Here is an 18,636-nt window from a genome sequence, read left to right as displayed (position 1 = left end):
AAATTTACGATTATTTTTTTGCTTTTTCAATATATTATATATATAATTATTATAATATCATACTATTAAGTATGAAGGAAACAAAGAGTACTTATTTGTTTCTGTTACTCCGAATTCCAAATACCGTTCTATTTCTAGTAATAATGTCATGGCTTACAAAACTAATAACAGCTTCTAATGATGTATATTTACATAAAAAATATGTAACCACTAGTTAATAAAAAAGTATTTTAATATTTAATATGTATTTTTATTATAATAATCTGCCAAGGTAATATATATGTGAAATATCTTCTTTACTCTTGCTAAAAAATTTTTTAAAAATTTCATTTTACTTTACATTTTTGTCATTGGTATGCATTTATCCAATTTCAAAAGGTTGAAATATCAATCCCTTTGTAAAATATTTAAATTCAAATATATATAATAATTAAAATTTAAATCTCTATTTATTGTATATATATGTAAAAAGCAAATATTTTACTATATTTATTTTCAGTAAAATATTTAAATAAAGAAAAATTATTCATAATATTTTTTATGTAATGTAATAAGTTTTGTACATCGTAACAAATAAAATATTTTTCCTCCTATAAATAAATTATAACGTTGAATTTCACAATCTATTTTTAATTTTTCAATTTCAAAAAGCTTAATAATAAAAAATATCTGAATTGTTCATATTAAATAAAAGTTTCAAAATACGTTTAGTAATTTATTATATTTTTATTACAAAAATCATATTGTAGTATCGTGGAAATTATTAGTATCGTGGAGTTATTTGGCAACTCTCCTCACAACGAATTTAACTCTCTCTCTCTCTCTCTCTCTCTCTCTCTCTCTCTCTCTCACTAGCAACTCTAACAACTCTACACACTGACAATTCGATCAATTCTCTCAACTCTACTCTTCGATGTCTCGATCAACTCTGACTCTCGCAACACACACACTTTTCGACTTGCGTACTCTGACCTCTCGGTCATCCCCCCTTAAAACACGAAACCGTCCTTCTGCTCTAACGTTGTTTATTGTTTTTCTCACATCACTGTAAGAACTAGGTGACTTTAGTCACATAGGCGCTCTTAAATGTACACGAACTACAGAAAGACGACATACACAGTTTTTTCTAATTTCAACCGACCTCTAATTCAAATTACTTTACGATATTACAATATACAACGGTAAAATATTTCAGAAATTATATTTATATGCAATAACACATTACATAAGCGCAAATATAATATAACTGTCTAAAACAATAAGTCACAGTTTAACTATGTATTCATTGTGAAATATTGTATTATGTAAACTTCATCATAAAAGCATAACATTTCAGGTAAACAGGTATACTGAAAAGTAATTATATTTAGCAGTATTTAATTATTTTTTAGATAGAAATGTGTATCAATTATACGTAAATCAAGCTTTATTATTTTTTATTAACAAGTATAATGTTCAGAGATCATTTATATTGACATTATTTCTTTGACTTAGAAATATTAGATACATATGCGGTGATCTAAAACAGACAATTAAAATCATTTTTACATATTAGTGGATTTTTATTAACAAAGATGACATTGTATACAGTAACATCAGAAATATTTACAGAAAATAAAAATTCTTATATAAAATGTAAAAATGACAGTAAGTTTATTACTTTCTTAACTTCTGTAATGTCATATTTAATACGTGGTATTAATTTTTATATGACCGTAACAAGATATATAATCATAAGATATGTTTATAGATGTAATATCCAGCTTTATTTTTAAGTATCCATCTTATATGATTAAACCAGAATGTCTTAATGACTTAACTCGTGATAATGATGATGATATAAATATAGATAGGCAACAAGAAGGAAAATTATTAATAGGTATAAATTTATATATAGAATTAACCAGATATCAGAAAACATTATTTAATGTAATAAATTATATATTAATATTTTTAGAACACCATATATCTACAGAATTACAATATGTTGGATTGCAAGTATGGCGAGGTGCATTATTACTAGCTGATTATATTTTATCCAATCCTGATTTATTCAGGGATAAGGTAGTTCTAGAGTTAGGTGCTGGAGTTGGCTTAACTAGCATAGTAGCTAGTTTCATAGCAAAAGAAGTAATTTGTACAGGTAATAAAGTTTGTAATATAATACTATTACACTAAATATTGTTCACATATATTTAATGTAAATGTATTTCTTACATTTTAGACATTGATGTAAAAGGGATATTGAAATTAATACATAGAAATTTTATGAGAAATAAAGCTTATATTAAGTCTAAAGTTGACATTAAAGGATTAGATTTCTTGAATTTAAAATGGCCTACATTTTACAAAAAAAGAATAGATGAACCAGCTATTATTCTAGCTGCTGATGGTAAGTTATAAATTTATATTTTTATAATAAATAAAAATAACATAGATATGATTAATGATTTTTTATGTTTACAGTAATTTATGATGAAACCGTAACAAAAGGATTTGTTCAAACATTAACAGAACTTTTAAATTCAAATGTACAGAAAGTTGTTTATATTACTTTGGAGAAAAGATATGTTTTTACTACAGCCAATATGGAAACTACTGCTCCAATGTATGAAGAATTCTTAGATCTTGTTAAAGTAAAGCAATTTAATTGGCATGTTGAATATATTAAAATAGATTTTCCACAATATTTCAAATATAATAGATTAGAACAGATGGTTCTCATAAAAATAAAAAACAAGTTAAGTAAATAATATAATTGAACATATAACATATAGTATAGTAACTAATCCATGAACATGAGAGAAATATCAAACAGTATTAAGTAATATAATGTGTTCATAGATATTATAATTGTACATTAAATTTAAATAAATTTAGAGAAAATATTTATATATGGATATCAGAGAAGTTTTGAAAACTTTTAATACAACTTATTATAACGTTATGAATGAAAGTAAGACCTTTTTATCCTTGTTTTCATTTTAATTGTGACAAAAATATATATACTTGTATATATATCATAATTAGTTATTTCATTAAAAAATGTATTTTTCTTAAATATCTTTAGTGGCTGTCTATGTATGCATGTATTTCGGTATATATGTACATATTTCACATTCTAAAATTAGAAAGAAAGATTACTCCGTAGGAGTACTATAATTACCACTGAAATATATTTTATAATATGTTATTATTCTATGATAAAAAAGAAATAAAAATAACAAAAAATTTGAATAATTTCAAATAAAAGCAGCGAACACTTTAAATTATAATGTTTCTAAATTTATTGTATTTTTTTATTTACAACCTAGCATAAGTAGTAATATTAATGGACAGTGATCAAAGTCGTTCGAAGAAAACAGATTTGCTAGAAATCAATACTTGTTAAAAAGTTAAACAAGATTTCACCTAGTTACGTTATAAAGAAACGTCACGTATTACGTACGGGAATGTAAATGCTTCTTCGAACGATCATCGGCAGTAAAGTTGTGTATATTACACAGAGAATAAATTCATTGTAACGTACTAAATTTCATTCATAAATTTATCTGAAAGAACGACAATCGGCAAAAAACTTTGCTAAATAAAAACATACAAACATTCAACATATTAAAATGAGTATAAATACTCAATGCAAAAGTCATATATTGGCGACAGTCACTCTCATATTCAAATTCTCCCGCTTTACAAAGGCACTTTTTTATAACAGTGTATTCCTTACTTTGGGGTAAAACTTATAATTTACAGCCTCAGTTTACAAGAAATATCTGAAGTAATTGTACCAAGGTCCCATCTTTTAATAGATTATGTGCTAGTTTTTTCAACTTCATATTATCCTCAGATATTAAATTTATCCATATTAATCTATAAGATTATGATTTAAATTAACATTCCATAGGAGGTACAACTGTTTTATCATATAAAAGAATAGTCTATCATTCCCGATCATGAATATACAAGATTTATCCAGTGACCTTGATTTCCAAAATGATAGTTATATTTAAATGTAACATTCTGTTTAATAATTTTAATTTGTCACTTTTCCAGTTTTGATATTAAAATATTATGTTCTTCAAATTATAAAAATCAAAAGTATATAAGGCAATGTAATTTTCACATATTACTAAGCAAATAAAAAGTTCAGAAAGTTAGATACATAAAAGGCATCATTGACTAGACCAAGAAAGAACGGGTACATTATATCTTTTTTTACGAAACAAGGTTCTCGGTTACGTATATTCAAAATAAATTTTTTCTTCATATTTAATTGTTTTCCAGAATTTCAATTAGAACTATATGGATTATTCACATTATATTTATCTGAAAGTTTGTCTTTTGTTTCACTTTTACATTTAAAACTTTCAAATTTATAGAAAATTGATCTAGTAGTTAGAGCAATGATTATCAAGTAGCTATAATGTCAATTATTCTAATCGCAATTACATCCTTTGCAACAAATACTGTACAAAAACGTACAATTAGCAGATTAACGTATGTATAACGGTTATTAATAACTACTTCCATTTACAGTCTTGTTTGATGATGTAGTCATCATATTAGCATATTTGCTAACATTATTGTGGATGGATGCTGTCGTTTTTACAGATTGTGAATTTGGTGAACTAAGTGGTAAAGAAGTTTTCCGTCTTGCATTAGAATTTGATCCATCGCTATTAAAATTTATTTTAGTACTTGTACTATTTTGTTTATTAGCATCTAAAGATGCATGACAACCTGAACTAAGCCATTTTTCAACTTGAGCTTCATGGGACTTTTGTAAAACTTTTCGAATATCACTATCTTCGCCTCCTTCTTTCATAATTTCTTGTAATTTTTGAATAGTCTGATATAAAACTACAGGGCTAATTAGACCAAAATCAAACAAACTACACATATGTAAAACAAAATTACGATATAAATTTTTCATGAGCAATTCTTTCCCTTTAGTTTCTAGAAACATTTGACAAGCCAGTGGTATTTGACAGTCTCCTACATAGCCATATTTCATGACATGTAAATTCCACATTTTCATAAGTTCTTTTTCTCCTTCATTGACGTCTGTAAAATCATCTATCATCATCATTGTTTTTGTTTGTAACCATTTTGGATCATTTTCTCCTTCCGAATCAATATCCATTTCTTTTGGATATATGGGTAAACACGTAACAGTATGATGATACAACCTACAAGAAATTTCATGAGCAACATATTTTGTATGTAATAAATAATGACATTTATTTTAGTTAACTGTTGTACCTATTATGTCCTGTAATATAAGGTCTTTGGCTTTCATATTCATTTTCATCAAGCTCTAAAAATTCAGAAAGACTTGGCTTAGTTCTTTTTGGGCGACATACTAAAATATTTGTTACACTTGTACGTCTCGTCGGTCCTGTTCTTGAAAATGCTATACTAGATGGCTGTGTAATTAATTCATGAGGGCTACCAGCATATGAGCCATCATAACATTCGTTTATTGCTACATCTATGCGAGCACCTTGTGGAATTGGCTATTAAAATAAAAAATTTATTTTATAGTACTTTAATGTCACAGATTTGTAATGCATATATTTAAACACTTACCACATACGTAAATGTAAATCGCGAATGACATAATTTTAAGTGCTTTAAAAGAGAATAAAGTTTTCCACAGTCTAATGAGCACCAAGGGCAATGTAAATCTTCACAAGCTTCTGTTTGTTGGCGACTATTATTATTATACAGGAACTGATAAACTATTTGCTGTGTACCCATGATAGTGTCCGTTTTCTCACTAGTTGTCATTCTTGAGGAATTTAGAGGACTAGGTGTTGGCAGTGTTGGATTATTGTTATTGTTGTTATTACTATTATTATTGTTGTTATTATTGGTACTATTATTATTATTATTTGTGGAAGAACGTTCTAGACCAGCTGAAATTATTTTATGAAACATTTTATCTTCTTTTTATCCTGTTTATACATATTTCTTCTTCTGTGGAAAAAGAAAAGGATAGAAAACTTACTATTTCCTGAGCGATTTTCTTTATTATCACCATTTGGTACTGAATGAATTGGAGTTGGTCTATCAACTAAACCGTTACTTGGTTCAGTCGTCCAATTAAGCCTAAACTTTAATGTTGGTCCTTTGCTGAATACTTCAAAAGGACCACATTCCTTGATGTCAGGTACAGACTCCCAAGAGCTGTGCTTCTTTGGGCTAGATCGAATATTGGTTTGTACTTCTTGTAAGCCTAGTTCATAATCGCCATCAGTCAACAAACATCGGTTGTGTTTATCATACACTATGAGTTCAGAACCATACAACTTTATTTCTTCTCCTCCAGCTTTAATTGAACCCGTAGAAGACTTGCGACGCTTTTGAGCTGGTTCTAACGAGAAAAAGAGAGAAAGAAAAGGAAAACAAATATTATGAAAGTATACTCTCTAAAGTAATTCATGGTATATGTGTGTGTGTATGTATTGTTAACTAACCATCTAAATCACAGTTATGCATAAGGCAGCCAGTATTGGACGTACAATATACTCTAAGTAAAAGCATATAAGTTTTCGCTACATGACCATTATTTAAACTGAAAGATTCATTAGGTATAGATATGGTAGGTGCCTTTGGAGGTGGTTGATTTTCACAAGGATTGATTGGAACTTCACTTGTGCCAACAGAAACCTAAAATTAAAAAATGTTCGCTTATTTAACAGCAATTATCAATCTTACTTATTTATTCCATTCTAACAAATTATGTAATTGAAAAGTCATACTTGCCTGCATAATTGGTGAACTCACATCTTTTCTTTTTTTGTGACATATTTTCAATAATAATGTTTCTACCTTTACTGGATCTTGAGGCGTTTCAACTGTAACATTACCATTATAAAGAAAAATTTAATTCAATATGCTAAATCTTTGAAGTGTCTCATTTAGGTACCAGAGCTTATTTCACAATTACCTTTTTTATCATAAAAACCTAGAAAAGTAAGAGTCATGTATCCACGAACACCTGGGTTTTCTCCTTGATTATTTTTTGACATTAATTTTTCCAATATCATGTCAATTTTAAACACCCGACGTGATTTATGGCTTCTAGACATACGTTGCCTCATGTAAGTTAAGTTTCTATATAGAAATATTGGCTAAAAGAGAATTACACAAAATGTTTTACATTATCATATTTCTATTAGTTTGTATAAACAAAATGATACAGAGCATAAAATATATTTCATTTTATTTTAAATAAACTATAAAGTAGCTTTATAAGATAATAAATTTATATACCTACCGTTCTCAATCATAAAAAACAAATATAAAAAGTTTCAAAATATTTTTTAACTTTAATTATATTGCAGGAATGTTCACAAACACTCTACTGTAGAATTTAAGTTTCATTTTATTACAAGCTAAGAAAAATTCACTAAACTGTTAGTACAAAAAAATTGTACCAAATACACTTTCATTCATATTTACTTGTCTACAAGTATTTACCATTTCACTCTCATCTAATACTTTGGACATTTTGAATACAAATAAATATTAAAATATTCAGTTAACACTTTGAGGAGACATTAAACTACAGATAATTAACAATTAAAATAAAATATAAAATATAGATAGATTTATTTTACTTTTACTCACTGAAATTTGGTTTCTTGTGCGTAGAAATCGATAGATCTGGGTTGGTTCTGAAAAATGATACATAAAATTATTATATAATAGCAAGAATAAGAATATATAATTTAAACATTTTTAAATACAAATAAATTAAATAAAAGAAGAATATAGTTCAATTGAATTCCTCCAGATGGCTCAGAGGTTAACATTTTTGTCACAAGTGAAATGATCCTTGCAGGAGTTAAAAGAGATACATATCAAAAATTGTATATGATTCTTCTTTAAGGAAAAATGGGAAATGATGATTAGGTTATTCTTGTTTCCATATGAGAAGCCTGCATTCTTTCACAGTTGTTACGCTTTATGCAGGTTAAACCTCTCTGATCCCATTTTACTCTAAAATAAAACTGCACTATGTCTCAAATTATTAAAAAAATATAAGTACCTTTAAAAAAACAAAAATAATTCTATTACACTAAATTAGTTACTAGAAAATTTTCTTAATTTTTTGACATATTTAAATAAAAGTTAATATGTTGTGATTGAATTAAACATGAGTGTTAATAATTTAAATACATGATATTTTGCTACAAAACTAAGATATATATTAATTGAGAAAAAATAGTAAAATAAAAATCACAATGTTGAAAAATAATTTAATCTTAATAATGTATTTATTTATTTAGAAAATTTCCTTATATTTTTTGACATGTTTAAATAAAAGCAACATGTTGTGGTCGAATTAAACATGAGTGTTAATAAATTAAGTACATGATATTTTGCTACAAAACTAAGATATCCATTAGTTGAGAAAAAATATCAAAATATTAAAATAAAAGTTGCATTGATGAAAAATAATTTAAACCTAATAATACATACTTCATTTATTTAATCATCACATATAATTGGCTTAATTTTTTAAATTAAACACTAAATAGGAACATGGTGAGAGAATGACAGGTGTCCACGAATTGAAGCAAAGGAGGGAACGGAGTGGAACGACGCGCGATTCGGCGCTCGGTACGTTCTTAGCAAATGGGGTTATGTACGATCATTTTGAATATTTGTAATAAATATTGAAAAAGTGATGATCAATGACCATTTAGTTATTATAAATCGAGATATTAATTAATTTTGAAGTCAGAAAAATAGAGGAAAAAGGAATGATAACAGAAAGTTCTTACTTTCGAAGGCCTGTAGAAATAGCTCATGGTCTGCTTGAATTTGATCCATTCGAGGACCTTTCTGCCCGTCCACTTCTTTTTCCCGCTTTTTCGGCGGCATTTTTATACGATTCGTTGTCAAATTTCTTACGGCAATTCACTTTCGTCACGTGAAAATCTAATGACAACACCCGCCCCGCGCGAAATCTGCGGCGCTTAGCCTGCAACTAAAGCGCACCCTTATATCATTATTAATAACTAAACGAACCAATCACTCATTACCAATACATATCGCGCGAAATGTAAAAATAATTTGTTTCCTTAAAATGCAATGTAAGATCAGATGTTCGATTTTCGATATGAAAATTGACAACATATCAAAACTACATCATATTCGATTTATATATATCCGCAAACATATGTAGTGTATTTGGATTGTAGATGAAAGAAGTAAAATAAAAGTAAAAAGAAAAACATAGAACGTTACAACAACGGAAAAACAATATCATGACGTCATACTATATCTTCACTTTATATTCGAAAGGTACATATCTAAAAGAATTTTAAGTATTATTAGGTATAAAAATACGATAAGTAAGAGAACATGATATAATACGTGAACACTATTATATAGGTATGTAATACTTGTTAAAATTCTAAAGAATTTTTATATTATATTATAAATAATACCGCTTTTGGAATCTAAAGTGAAAAATCTATCTAATCAGAAACTTTTGTACGCCGCTATATATACTTTTGTCCAGCCATCAGAGATGTATATATATTAAAACTATAAGTAATTTCTTTTTAACAAAAAAAAAAAAAAATGAAAACGTTATTTTTTAACTATAATTTTAAACTTCTATATAACAGCAGATATCATAATAAAAGGAGTATGTTAGCAGAATTTATATAATTGCATTAAAACGCATGCATTGCAGATCATATATTATGCTTTCCATTTCTTTTAAATTTTATAAATCATTTCTATGCCGTTGCTAAATATTATAGAGTAGAAAATCAAAATATAAATATTGATACAAATAAATAATAAATACAAATAATAATTGATACAAATAAAATTTGTTATAAATTAATTTTATATTGTAATCCTGTAACGTTATTGATTAGTGTATGTATGTAAATATTATAAATTATAGTTATATAAATTCTTTATATAGTTGTGATCCTAAACTTTAAAAGAAATTACTTTTATATCTTTTGGGAAAACTTTACAAGGTTGGTCAACATAAAATATTTTACTAGAGATAAAAATGCCTGTATGAAAGCACATTTGAAACATGTGTACCCCCTAGTGAATAGTCAAAGCAAGTGTAAATAAATTATATGATATTAATAGTTTATTCTTGTTTGTTTGAAAAATATTGGAGATAAAGAGTGAATCTTAAAACAAAACTTGATGTTGGTATGCTTTATATAATCCTAATTTATGCTTCTGTAATATGGTATTAAACAGTATAATTTGTATAATGATCTTTAGTGAAATTTAAATTATAGGTTTAATATAATTCAGTGAAGAAATACGATGAAGTACAACATATTCCGTATTACAAATGTTCTGTTTATGCAAAAACGGTTCTTTAAAAAAGTACAAGTAAGAGTTAGATTTGCACCTAGTCCAACTGGTATGTAATATGATTATTCATCTTTATAAAATTCAATATAATAGAATATTAAATCATCATATGTAATATTTTTTTATTTATCTTGCTTAATACAGTATAAAAAATATATTAATATGTAATATATATATAAATATATTAATATGTAAAAATTATTACAGGTTCGTTACATGTAGGAGGTTTACGAACTGCATTATATAATTATTTATTTGCCCGTGCTAATAATGGTGCATTTATTTTACGAATTGAAGATACTGATCAATCTAGATGTATACCTGATGCAATAGAAAAAATCCAATGTGATTTACTATGGTCCGGAATCATACCTGATGAGGATCCAATAAGAGGTGGACCTGCCGGGCCTTACATACAATCAAAACGTCTTGAAATATACAAGTACGTTGAAAATTTTCATTTATATAAGTATTCAAATAAATACTATATTGTAGTTACATATATGTAAATGTAATATAAATGTTGTGTTCATATAGATATCTCCAAGTGATATTATGAATTATTTTCTACAAAATTATTAGATATAATGATGCTACTTTATACTTTAAAGTATACTTTACTTAAAGCTTAGTGAACATTTTTCAAGTAAGTCCATTAAAGCATATATGTAACAAAATCCAAATAAACATAATTATATTTTGTTTTATCACCTAATTTCAAATAATTATTGTAACATAACTAATTTCTATTTATTAGTATTTTGGCTAAAAATATAGAGTTTTAATACATATAATGGTTGTATTTTTTGCTTATTTAAATTATATTATATTATATAGTATAAATTAAATTTAAATTATTTGTTTATGACTTCCTATATTTTTTATAAAATAAAGTTAAATTTCACTTGTTATTTTAATAGACAAAGATTCTTATAGATACTAGAAAACTAATAATATACCATTATTCATTAAATTACAGGGACCAAGTGCTTAAACTTATAAATAATCAATCTGCATATTACTGTTTCTGCACAGAAAACAGATTGCAATTATTGCGAAGAGAAGCAATAAAACGAGGAGAAGTGCCTAAATATGATAATAGATGTAGACATATAAGCAACGATGAAGTAAAAGCAAAACTTGATAAGGGATCCCCTTTTTGTATTAGATTTAAGGTATTGAAAAATGGTATTACATGATGTCATATATTGTGATTAATTATATTTTTATATATTTATCTATATTTTTGTAGTTATCTGCTGGAATAGAAAGCTTTGATGATTTAATATATGGTAAAATAGAACATGATATTGCACAAAGGGAAGGAGACCCCATTATTATCAAAACAGATGGTTATCCAACTTACCATTTTGCAAATGTTGTTGATGATCATCTTATGGAAATATCTCATGTATTAAGAGGAATTGAGTGGCAAGTATCCACACCTAAACATATAATGATGTACAAGTAAGTACTAAAATTTATAACAAAATTTGTAAATATTTTAATATTTGTTAGTACCTGTAAAGTATTATTTTTTTAATTTCATATATAATTATAAGATATTTTCAATTTAAAAGTAGAATATTTATATAGGATTCAAATTTTATGCAGTATTGTTGTAGAATTATGGTTATTATTAATTACTTGTATTGTGCAATATGGTATGATGAACAATAAAATATGTTAGAATGTGTTATATTTTTGAATACAAGTATTTATTACATGTACAATATCTAAATAATAAACAGTTATCTCAGTATATGAGGACAAAGAAAATAGTTTAAATTATTATTTTAAATTTATTATTAAATAATTATTAAATATATATAATTAGTATATAGTAATTAAATAATAAATATATATAACAAATTAGTAATTATTTAATAATAAGTTATGAATAATAATTTAAACTATCTTCTTTATTCTTTAGATATTAGATATTATAATTAATAATTATTTGATTAAATAGATTAATTACATGTACTAAGAAAATCTTATTTACCTGTGATAAACTTTTTTTAGTATTTATATAGAATATTAAAAAAAATTATGTTTATATAACATTTATATGTATTTCATACATATTTTATGAATATGACATGACTACATATCCTTTACTAAACATTTAAATATAAATAATTTATTATACGATATTATCCATTAATTGTAGATTATCACCAATAATTGTAATTATTACAGAGCTTTTAATTGGACTCCACCTTTATATGGACATTTACCCTTGGTATTAAACTTTGATGGATCAAAATTATCAAAAAGGCAAAGCGATATAAGTATAGAATCCTTTAGAAAAGAGGGAATTTTTCCATTAGCAGTTTTAAACTATGTTACACATGCTGGTGGTGGTTTTGATAATAAAGGAGGTGCTCTTTACATTGATAGTTATGAAGAATTAATCAAACAAGTATTTATGTTTTATATTATATCCTTTATACAAAATATTTGTATTCAATATAAATCATACTACACATGCTTTTCTATTATTTACTTTAGTTTGTTTTAATTATTTCAGTTCAATATTTCTAAAATAAAAGTAAGTTCTAATAAACTTTCACCTCCAAAACTATTAGAATTCAATAGGATAGAGATAGCAAAATTATTAGCAAATGAAAAAAATAATGCATTTTTAATTGAAAGAATAAAAACGTTAGTCATAGAAGCATTCCCAAATAGGTATGTATGGTTTGTCTAGTGCTAATTTTTATTTATATTTAGAGCTTTAACAACATATTCAATGATATTTTTAGACAAACTGATGGAAATTTACAATTAGACGACAATCATATTATTTCTGTATTAAAGTGGGCACAGCATAGAATATCAAAATTAAGTGATCTAGTATCTCCAAAGTTGGCCTTTTTATGGCATATACCAACCACATCATTTGATGACACTATGTTAGGATGTAAATTAGGTATAATTTGTTATACTTTGTATATAAACATTACTGAGTGTTTCATGTAGTATAATTGAATCCATTATTTTTTTTTTATACACTTAAAACGGTTTTTCTTTATAGATGCGCTTAAAATAATAAGTATGAAATTGATTGAAACTGAAATTCAAAATTTTAATAAAGAATGGATAAATAAATACCTAAAAGAATTTGCTAATGAACATGAAATTTCATATCCAACATTGATGAAAGCTTTACGTTTTGTACTTAGTGGTTTAAAGGTAAACATAAAATATTCTAATTATATTTTTTCATTATAAATTTAATACTGATTTATATAATATATGTATTTACATTTTTAGGAGGGTCCACCAGTTTCTGAAATGATGGAAGTTTTGGGGAAAGATTCTACAGTGTTAAGAATAAAACGCTATATTTCCTAAAAATAAAAATGTGGTCACATATATTTGTAAATTTATAATTAACAATACATTTTGAAATTAATACTTTTTATTATTCGTAGAATAAAAATAATTTTGAATAGAATACAAATTTTATATATCTAGTCAATTTTGTTATTTATGTTTGTGTTTGTATTTTATATGTTTTTAAATATATTAAAATCATTTAATTTTGTATGTTATGGGTCACATAAAAAGCTATTTCTTTAGCTGTTTAACATATAAATATTTTTATTTTTATGTTATCTATAACTTGCATATAATGCATATTAAGATACAGAAACATATATATGGAAATAAAAGAAATTTATATAATGTCATATTATATAATTATATTTTCTTTGAATAAGAACATCTATTTTTAAATAATACATTAAATATGTTGATATTAGTAATCTTATGTAAGACTTTCTAAAACTCAAGAGATTTATAGTATTATAAGACTAAATTATATGAAACCTATCTGATAATGAAATGAAACCTGAATATATAATTTAAAAGTTATGTAATTTGAACTTCGGATGAAATTATTTACAGTTTTATTATTTACAGTTGTTACATTTCAATTCCCTGGGATAATTGGGATTGATTTTGTATCTTTAAATAAATGTTCAATTTTCTAATACAATCGAAATTATAATTAAATTATAATATATTACTAATTACAGAAAGCTTTCTAAAATATAACATAAATATAACATGTAATATAAATAAAAGGATTTTTACTATAATAGATATTGAAACTTATAATGACAGTTTAAAAATATAAACTACAATATTTTTTAAATGCATCTAATTAATGTGAAAAAATATTTGCTAATATTTTTCCATGATAATTGAATTTATATACACAATGTGCGTTGAAATATTCCCAGACAATAAGAAATTTATTAAATATAAAATTACTTACATATGTATAGACAAAATTACTATGCAATTTATTGTAACTATAAAACCTATCATAAAGATATTAATTTATGGAATTAATAATAATAATATAATAATATTTTATCGTATATCAGCCTTTGCTTAGTAATTTATGAAATAAGCAAATTGTATTTTAAATATTTTCTAATATCTTCTTATTATGTAATTAAATCTTAAATAATATTATTTTGATATAGATTGATTTTGTTTCTATAAAAATATATACATATAAAATATAGTAAGCAAGCATCTACTGCATCAACTGTGCATTTCAATGTTTTCATATCATATGTATAAAATATACTGTTATCCTTTGTTTACTTGTACCAATGAATTTTTTTCAAACTAAAATGTATATAGTAAATATTTAAGTTATAAATTGTAATATACTTATATTAGGAAAAATATCCTAAGTGTAATGAAACTATAAATTATATTGCATTTGTGAAAAGGACAATCATAATTTGATCCATTTATTTAATATTTCTGTTTACAATAATATAATACTAGATGAATAAAGTATATCTTCTTAAGAAAAAAATTTTTATCTGAATACATCTAAACAGAAACAAAAGGATAAAAGGGAAATGAAACAATCTTTGAAGAAGATTTTCTTTATTTGGATATGTGTATATTTCATTATAATTAATTAAAATAGTTTATTATATATACCTTCTCTTTTAAATTATTTGAATGACATACATATATTAAGTCATATCATATACAAAGAAAAGATGGAGATAAACATATTTTTGTCTTAGAGTATAAACATAAATTATATGAATATCATTGTGTTTTTGATTTATGTGAATTGCATAATAATTATTTTAATATTAAAACTATATTAACTTTTTTACTAGTAGCAATATACTCTACTATACAATATTATTTATCATACTTTAAAAATTCTATAAATGTAGGATAAAAGTAAGTTATTAGATATATAATATTATAGACCTTTTCTATCATACTAGGTAACATCAACTTATTTGAAGTATAGTAAATTTTTATATTTTTGGATTTTACAAAATATGTAATGTAGTTTGCAAAATACATAAGTAGAGAATTTAAAAAACATATATTCTAATTAATTATATTTATAAATATAATAATTTCAAGAAATTTATTTGTGACTAATTTTGTATAGTTGTATAATACTCTTTATAGTTTTCAAGCATTTTCTACATCTTATGTATTCATTGAATTATGGATTTACTTAACATAATAGTGTAATGAAGAATGTATAAAGAACATTCAGTATATATAAACGGACTTAGAAAGAAATTGTTTTACAATTTTCAATAGAACATAATATAATTTACCTCTCTTTCTAAATTTCAAAGAATTTCAGAAAAATAACAAGAAACGAGATTTTATTATATGTATGTATTACTATTATCTAGGGTTGAGGTTTCTTATGCAGCTTTGCATATAATAATGTATAAGAATATATTTTGAAACATTTTATGTTTCTTATTGCATTTTCTGATAGAAAAACAAACTAATTTTATATTTTTAAATATACATCAATAATACAAAACAAAAAAATTTGAATGAACTAAATAGATCAAAAATGCATATATTTGAAAGAAATATGAAAATTTTGTAAATGAAGAAAGTTTGCTAAAATAGATATCCATTGATTTTATGATAGTTATCAATAATAAAGTAGTTGTTAGTTTATCGAAACAATGTATAAGATGAGGACAATTTTTCTTTACGTAAATGTAAATATATTTAAAAGAGTAGTTAATCCAAACATAACATGGTTTGATCCTTAGCTTCATGCTACAAAACTGTTCTACCAGTAGGAAATTTCTACATTATATTGAATTTTCTTGATTAAATAAAACTTTAAAATGATATAATTATATCTATGTATCCTTTAAATTATTTTTCTTTAAATTGTACATACCTTCTGAATATGTTTTATCGTGTAATATGTGCGTAATAGTTGTTATATAATTTATTTTCACTAAATATTTTGTGACATATTAGGTATACATATAAATATAAAATTAAGTATAAGTATAAAATTACAACTGAATATCTAACATTATATAATACTATCATAATAATATCACCCAAATACAAGTTATAATTTTTACTATAATCTTAAACAAATATCACATGCAAATTATTTTTATAATTCAGTGTTTACAATATTAAATGGAAAATTTGGAATGCATAAGACAATTTTAAAATTATAATATAATGCCAGTTAAGTTATGCTGTTCATATATTTTGAGATTAGAAAATCTAAGATAGGCACTTTTATCCTTGCAGATTTATTATGCTGGAATGCAAATTTATATATATGGAAGAATTAGTGTAGTTTTGTGGTATAAATTGAGCATATTTGAAAGGGCAAAGCATAATAAACAAAATATTACATTAAATTATATACTTTAAAAAAGTTTCATATCTACATCATTAACAACATTATTCTAATATTCATATCCTAAAAAGATGGTTATATAATATTGAGAAACAGTTTAACTGTTTTCTTTTTACTTATTGAGTCAATGGATTGGAACATGTAACATTTCCATTTCTCCACATTGTTAGAAATAACATTAGAATTATTGAAGAAATTGTTTTCCATTCATCGTATAATATATTGAAGTATTCACTCATGTTGCATATTGTCAATAAAAAATCACTATTTGAAAAAATAAATTTAACACCTGGATTTGTAAGAGTATATATCATTAAAATTTTTTTAAATATTTTTTTAATATCTTTAAGACCTTTGATTTATGGATTGAAAACATTTATAGATTAAAGTTTAACATATTTATCTTGATTTTAAAACAAATAAAACTAGTAAATTATTAATCTAGGTAAAATTGTTAAGAATAGACATACAATATTTAATAAAAAAGATTTAGTGATTGCATAACTATAAATTTCGAATTACAACTATGTAAACACATCTGCTTTTGTATACATACTTTTTATATGTTTACAATATATTTAATACATCATATATGTATGTGTTAAGTATGCATATATATATATAATTTTATTTGAAACATTATGTATTTTACCTGCAATAATATGTATATACATATATTACTACAATAAAAAATTTAATAGGAAATGATTATGAGTATACCCTCTACAAAATTATGTAGATGGTAATTATTACTAATAAATCATACAAAATATGATATTCTCAACATTTCTATAGTGAATAAATAATATAGAAATTTAAAATATTTCTTAAATCATCATTTCGCAGATGTAAATACATAGTTTAGTAATTTAATACTTCTTGTATTAACAAAAAAGTTATGAATAATAGATAAAAGGAAATATATGAACACTAAGATCACTGATAAGATATTAAGATATTAGGAAAATTTCCTAAAATTAATAGTAGTGTGATATTTCATAATATAACGTAATGACAGAATATAATAATATAATAAATGCTGAAATTATATAAACAAATACATGCGTGTAAAAGACATTCAACAGGCACGCACACACATAAATACATAATACGGCTCTACATTAATATGGATGAGAATTGGATATCAATGTATTGTGTATCTGTCGTGAATTATAAAATGAATAAATTCGAGACCAGGAATTAATACCTGATTAATATAACTTGAAGTTTCATTACTCTTATTTACAAGAATGAAGAATATGACCAAAGATAATGTAATAAGGAGATATTAAATGTCCGAACAATTCAGCCAGGGGCAGTTCCGAAAGATAGCAATTGTTTGTTTTTTGCTTTTGTAAATTTAAAATTATTAGTAATAGTAATAGCGGCAATCAATATCAATAGTAACTACAATATTATTAGTTTCGCAAGCTTATGTATAAGAAATTATTTCAAATCGAGTTAATCCCTATTTAATAAATATAATATTTAAGTGAATCTTATATATCTGTAAGGTTTAATTGTCAATCGCGTGTTAAACAAATTCTTTTATTTCTTTGTTACAG

At 24.4% G+C, this 18,636-nt stretch overlaps 3 protein-coding genes across 12 annotated transcripts; 2 read left to right on the top strand and 1 right to left on the bottom strand.

The window, feature by feature from the left end:
• Positions 1-51: 51 nt before the first annotated feature.
• LOC117211434 (methyltransferase-like protein 22) lies at positions 52-2,947 on the top strand. Of its 4 annotated transcripts, none has more exons than XM_033455288.1 (6): positions 52-271; positions 1,495-1,647; positions 1,751-1,879; positions 1,958-2,143; positions 2,225-2,392; positions 2,467-2,947. In XM_033455288.1, exons 2-6 carry the CDS (start codon positions 1,575-1,577, stop codon positions 2,751-2,753), a joined length of 843 nt encoding a protein of 280 aa, XP_033311179.1. In that variant the 5' UTR covers positions 52-271; positions 1,495-1,574; the 3' UTR covers positions 2,754-2,947. The 4 variants fall into 4 exon arrangements, with proteins under 4 accessions (XP_033311179.1, XP_033311178.1, XP_033311177.1 ...); XM_033455287.1 differs by lacking the exon at positions 52-271 and adding an exon at positions 1,022-1,336; XM_033455286.1 differs by lacking the exon at positions 52-271 and adding an exon at positions 1,022-1,344.
• Positions 2,948-3,269: 322 nt separating this feature from the next.
• LOC117211429 (polycomb protein suz12-B) lies at positions 3,270-9,024 on the bottom strand. The gene is made up of 9 exons (XM_033455269.1): positions 8,793-9,024; positions 7,633-7,679; positions 6,950-7,133; positions 6,766-6,857; positions 6,477-6,669; positions 6,008-6,373; positions 5,587-5,915; positions 5,260-5,513; positions 3,270-5,186 (listed from the first exon to the last, which is right to left on the bottom strand). The coding sequence occupies exons 1-9, from the start codon at positions 8,890-8,892 to the stop codon at positions 4,511-4,513; spliced, it is 2,241 nt and encodes a 746-aa protein (XP_033311160.1). The 5' UTR covers positions 8,893-9,024; the 3' UTR covers positions 3,270-4,510.
• On the top strand, positions 8,610-13,837 carry LOC117211431 (probable glutamate--tRNA ligase, mitochondrial). Of its 7 annotated transcripts, none has more exons than XM_033455278.1 (10): positions 8,610-8,628; positions 10,290-10,417; positions 10,576-10,810; positions 11,348-11,543; positions 11,621-11,835; positions 12,571-12,793; positions 12,902-13,062; positions 13,137-13,303; positions 13,409-13,566; positions 13,648-13,837. In XM_033455278.1, exons 2-10 carry the CDS (start codon positions 10,318-10,320, stop codon positions 13,726-13,728), a joined length of 1,536 nt encoding a protein of 511 aa, XP_033311169.1. In that variant the 5' UTR covers positions 8,610-8,628; positions 10,290-10,317; the 3' UTR covers positions 13,729-13,837. The 7 variants fall into 7 exon arrangements, with proteins under 7 accessions (XP_033311169.1, XP_033311168.1, XP_033311170.1 ...); XM_033455277.1 differs by lacking the exon at positions 8,610-8,628 and adding an exon at positions 9,234-9,315; XM_033455276.1 differs by lacking the exon at positions 8,610-8,628 and adding an exon at positions 10,028-10,193.
• The last annotated feature ends 4,799 nt before the right edge of the window (positions 13,838-18,636 follow it).

This window comes from Bombus bifarius, unplaced genomic scaffold (genome assembly GCF_011952205.1).
Source record: "Bombus bifarius isolate JDL3187 unplaced genomic scaffold, Bbif_JDL3187 scf7180000008233, whole genome shotgun sequence".
NCBI lineage: Eukaryota > Metazoa > Arthropoda > Insecta > Hymenoptera > Apidae > Bombus > Bombus bifarius.
This window is presented reverse-complemented; position numbering and strand designations above follow the sequence as displayed.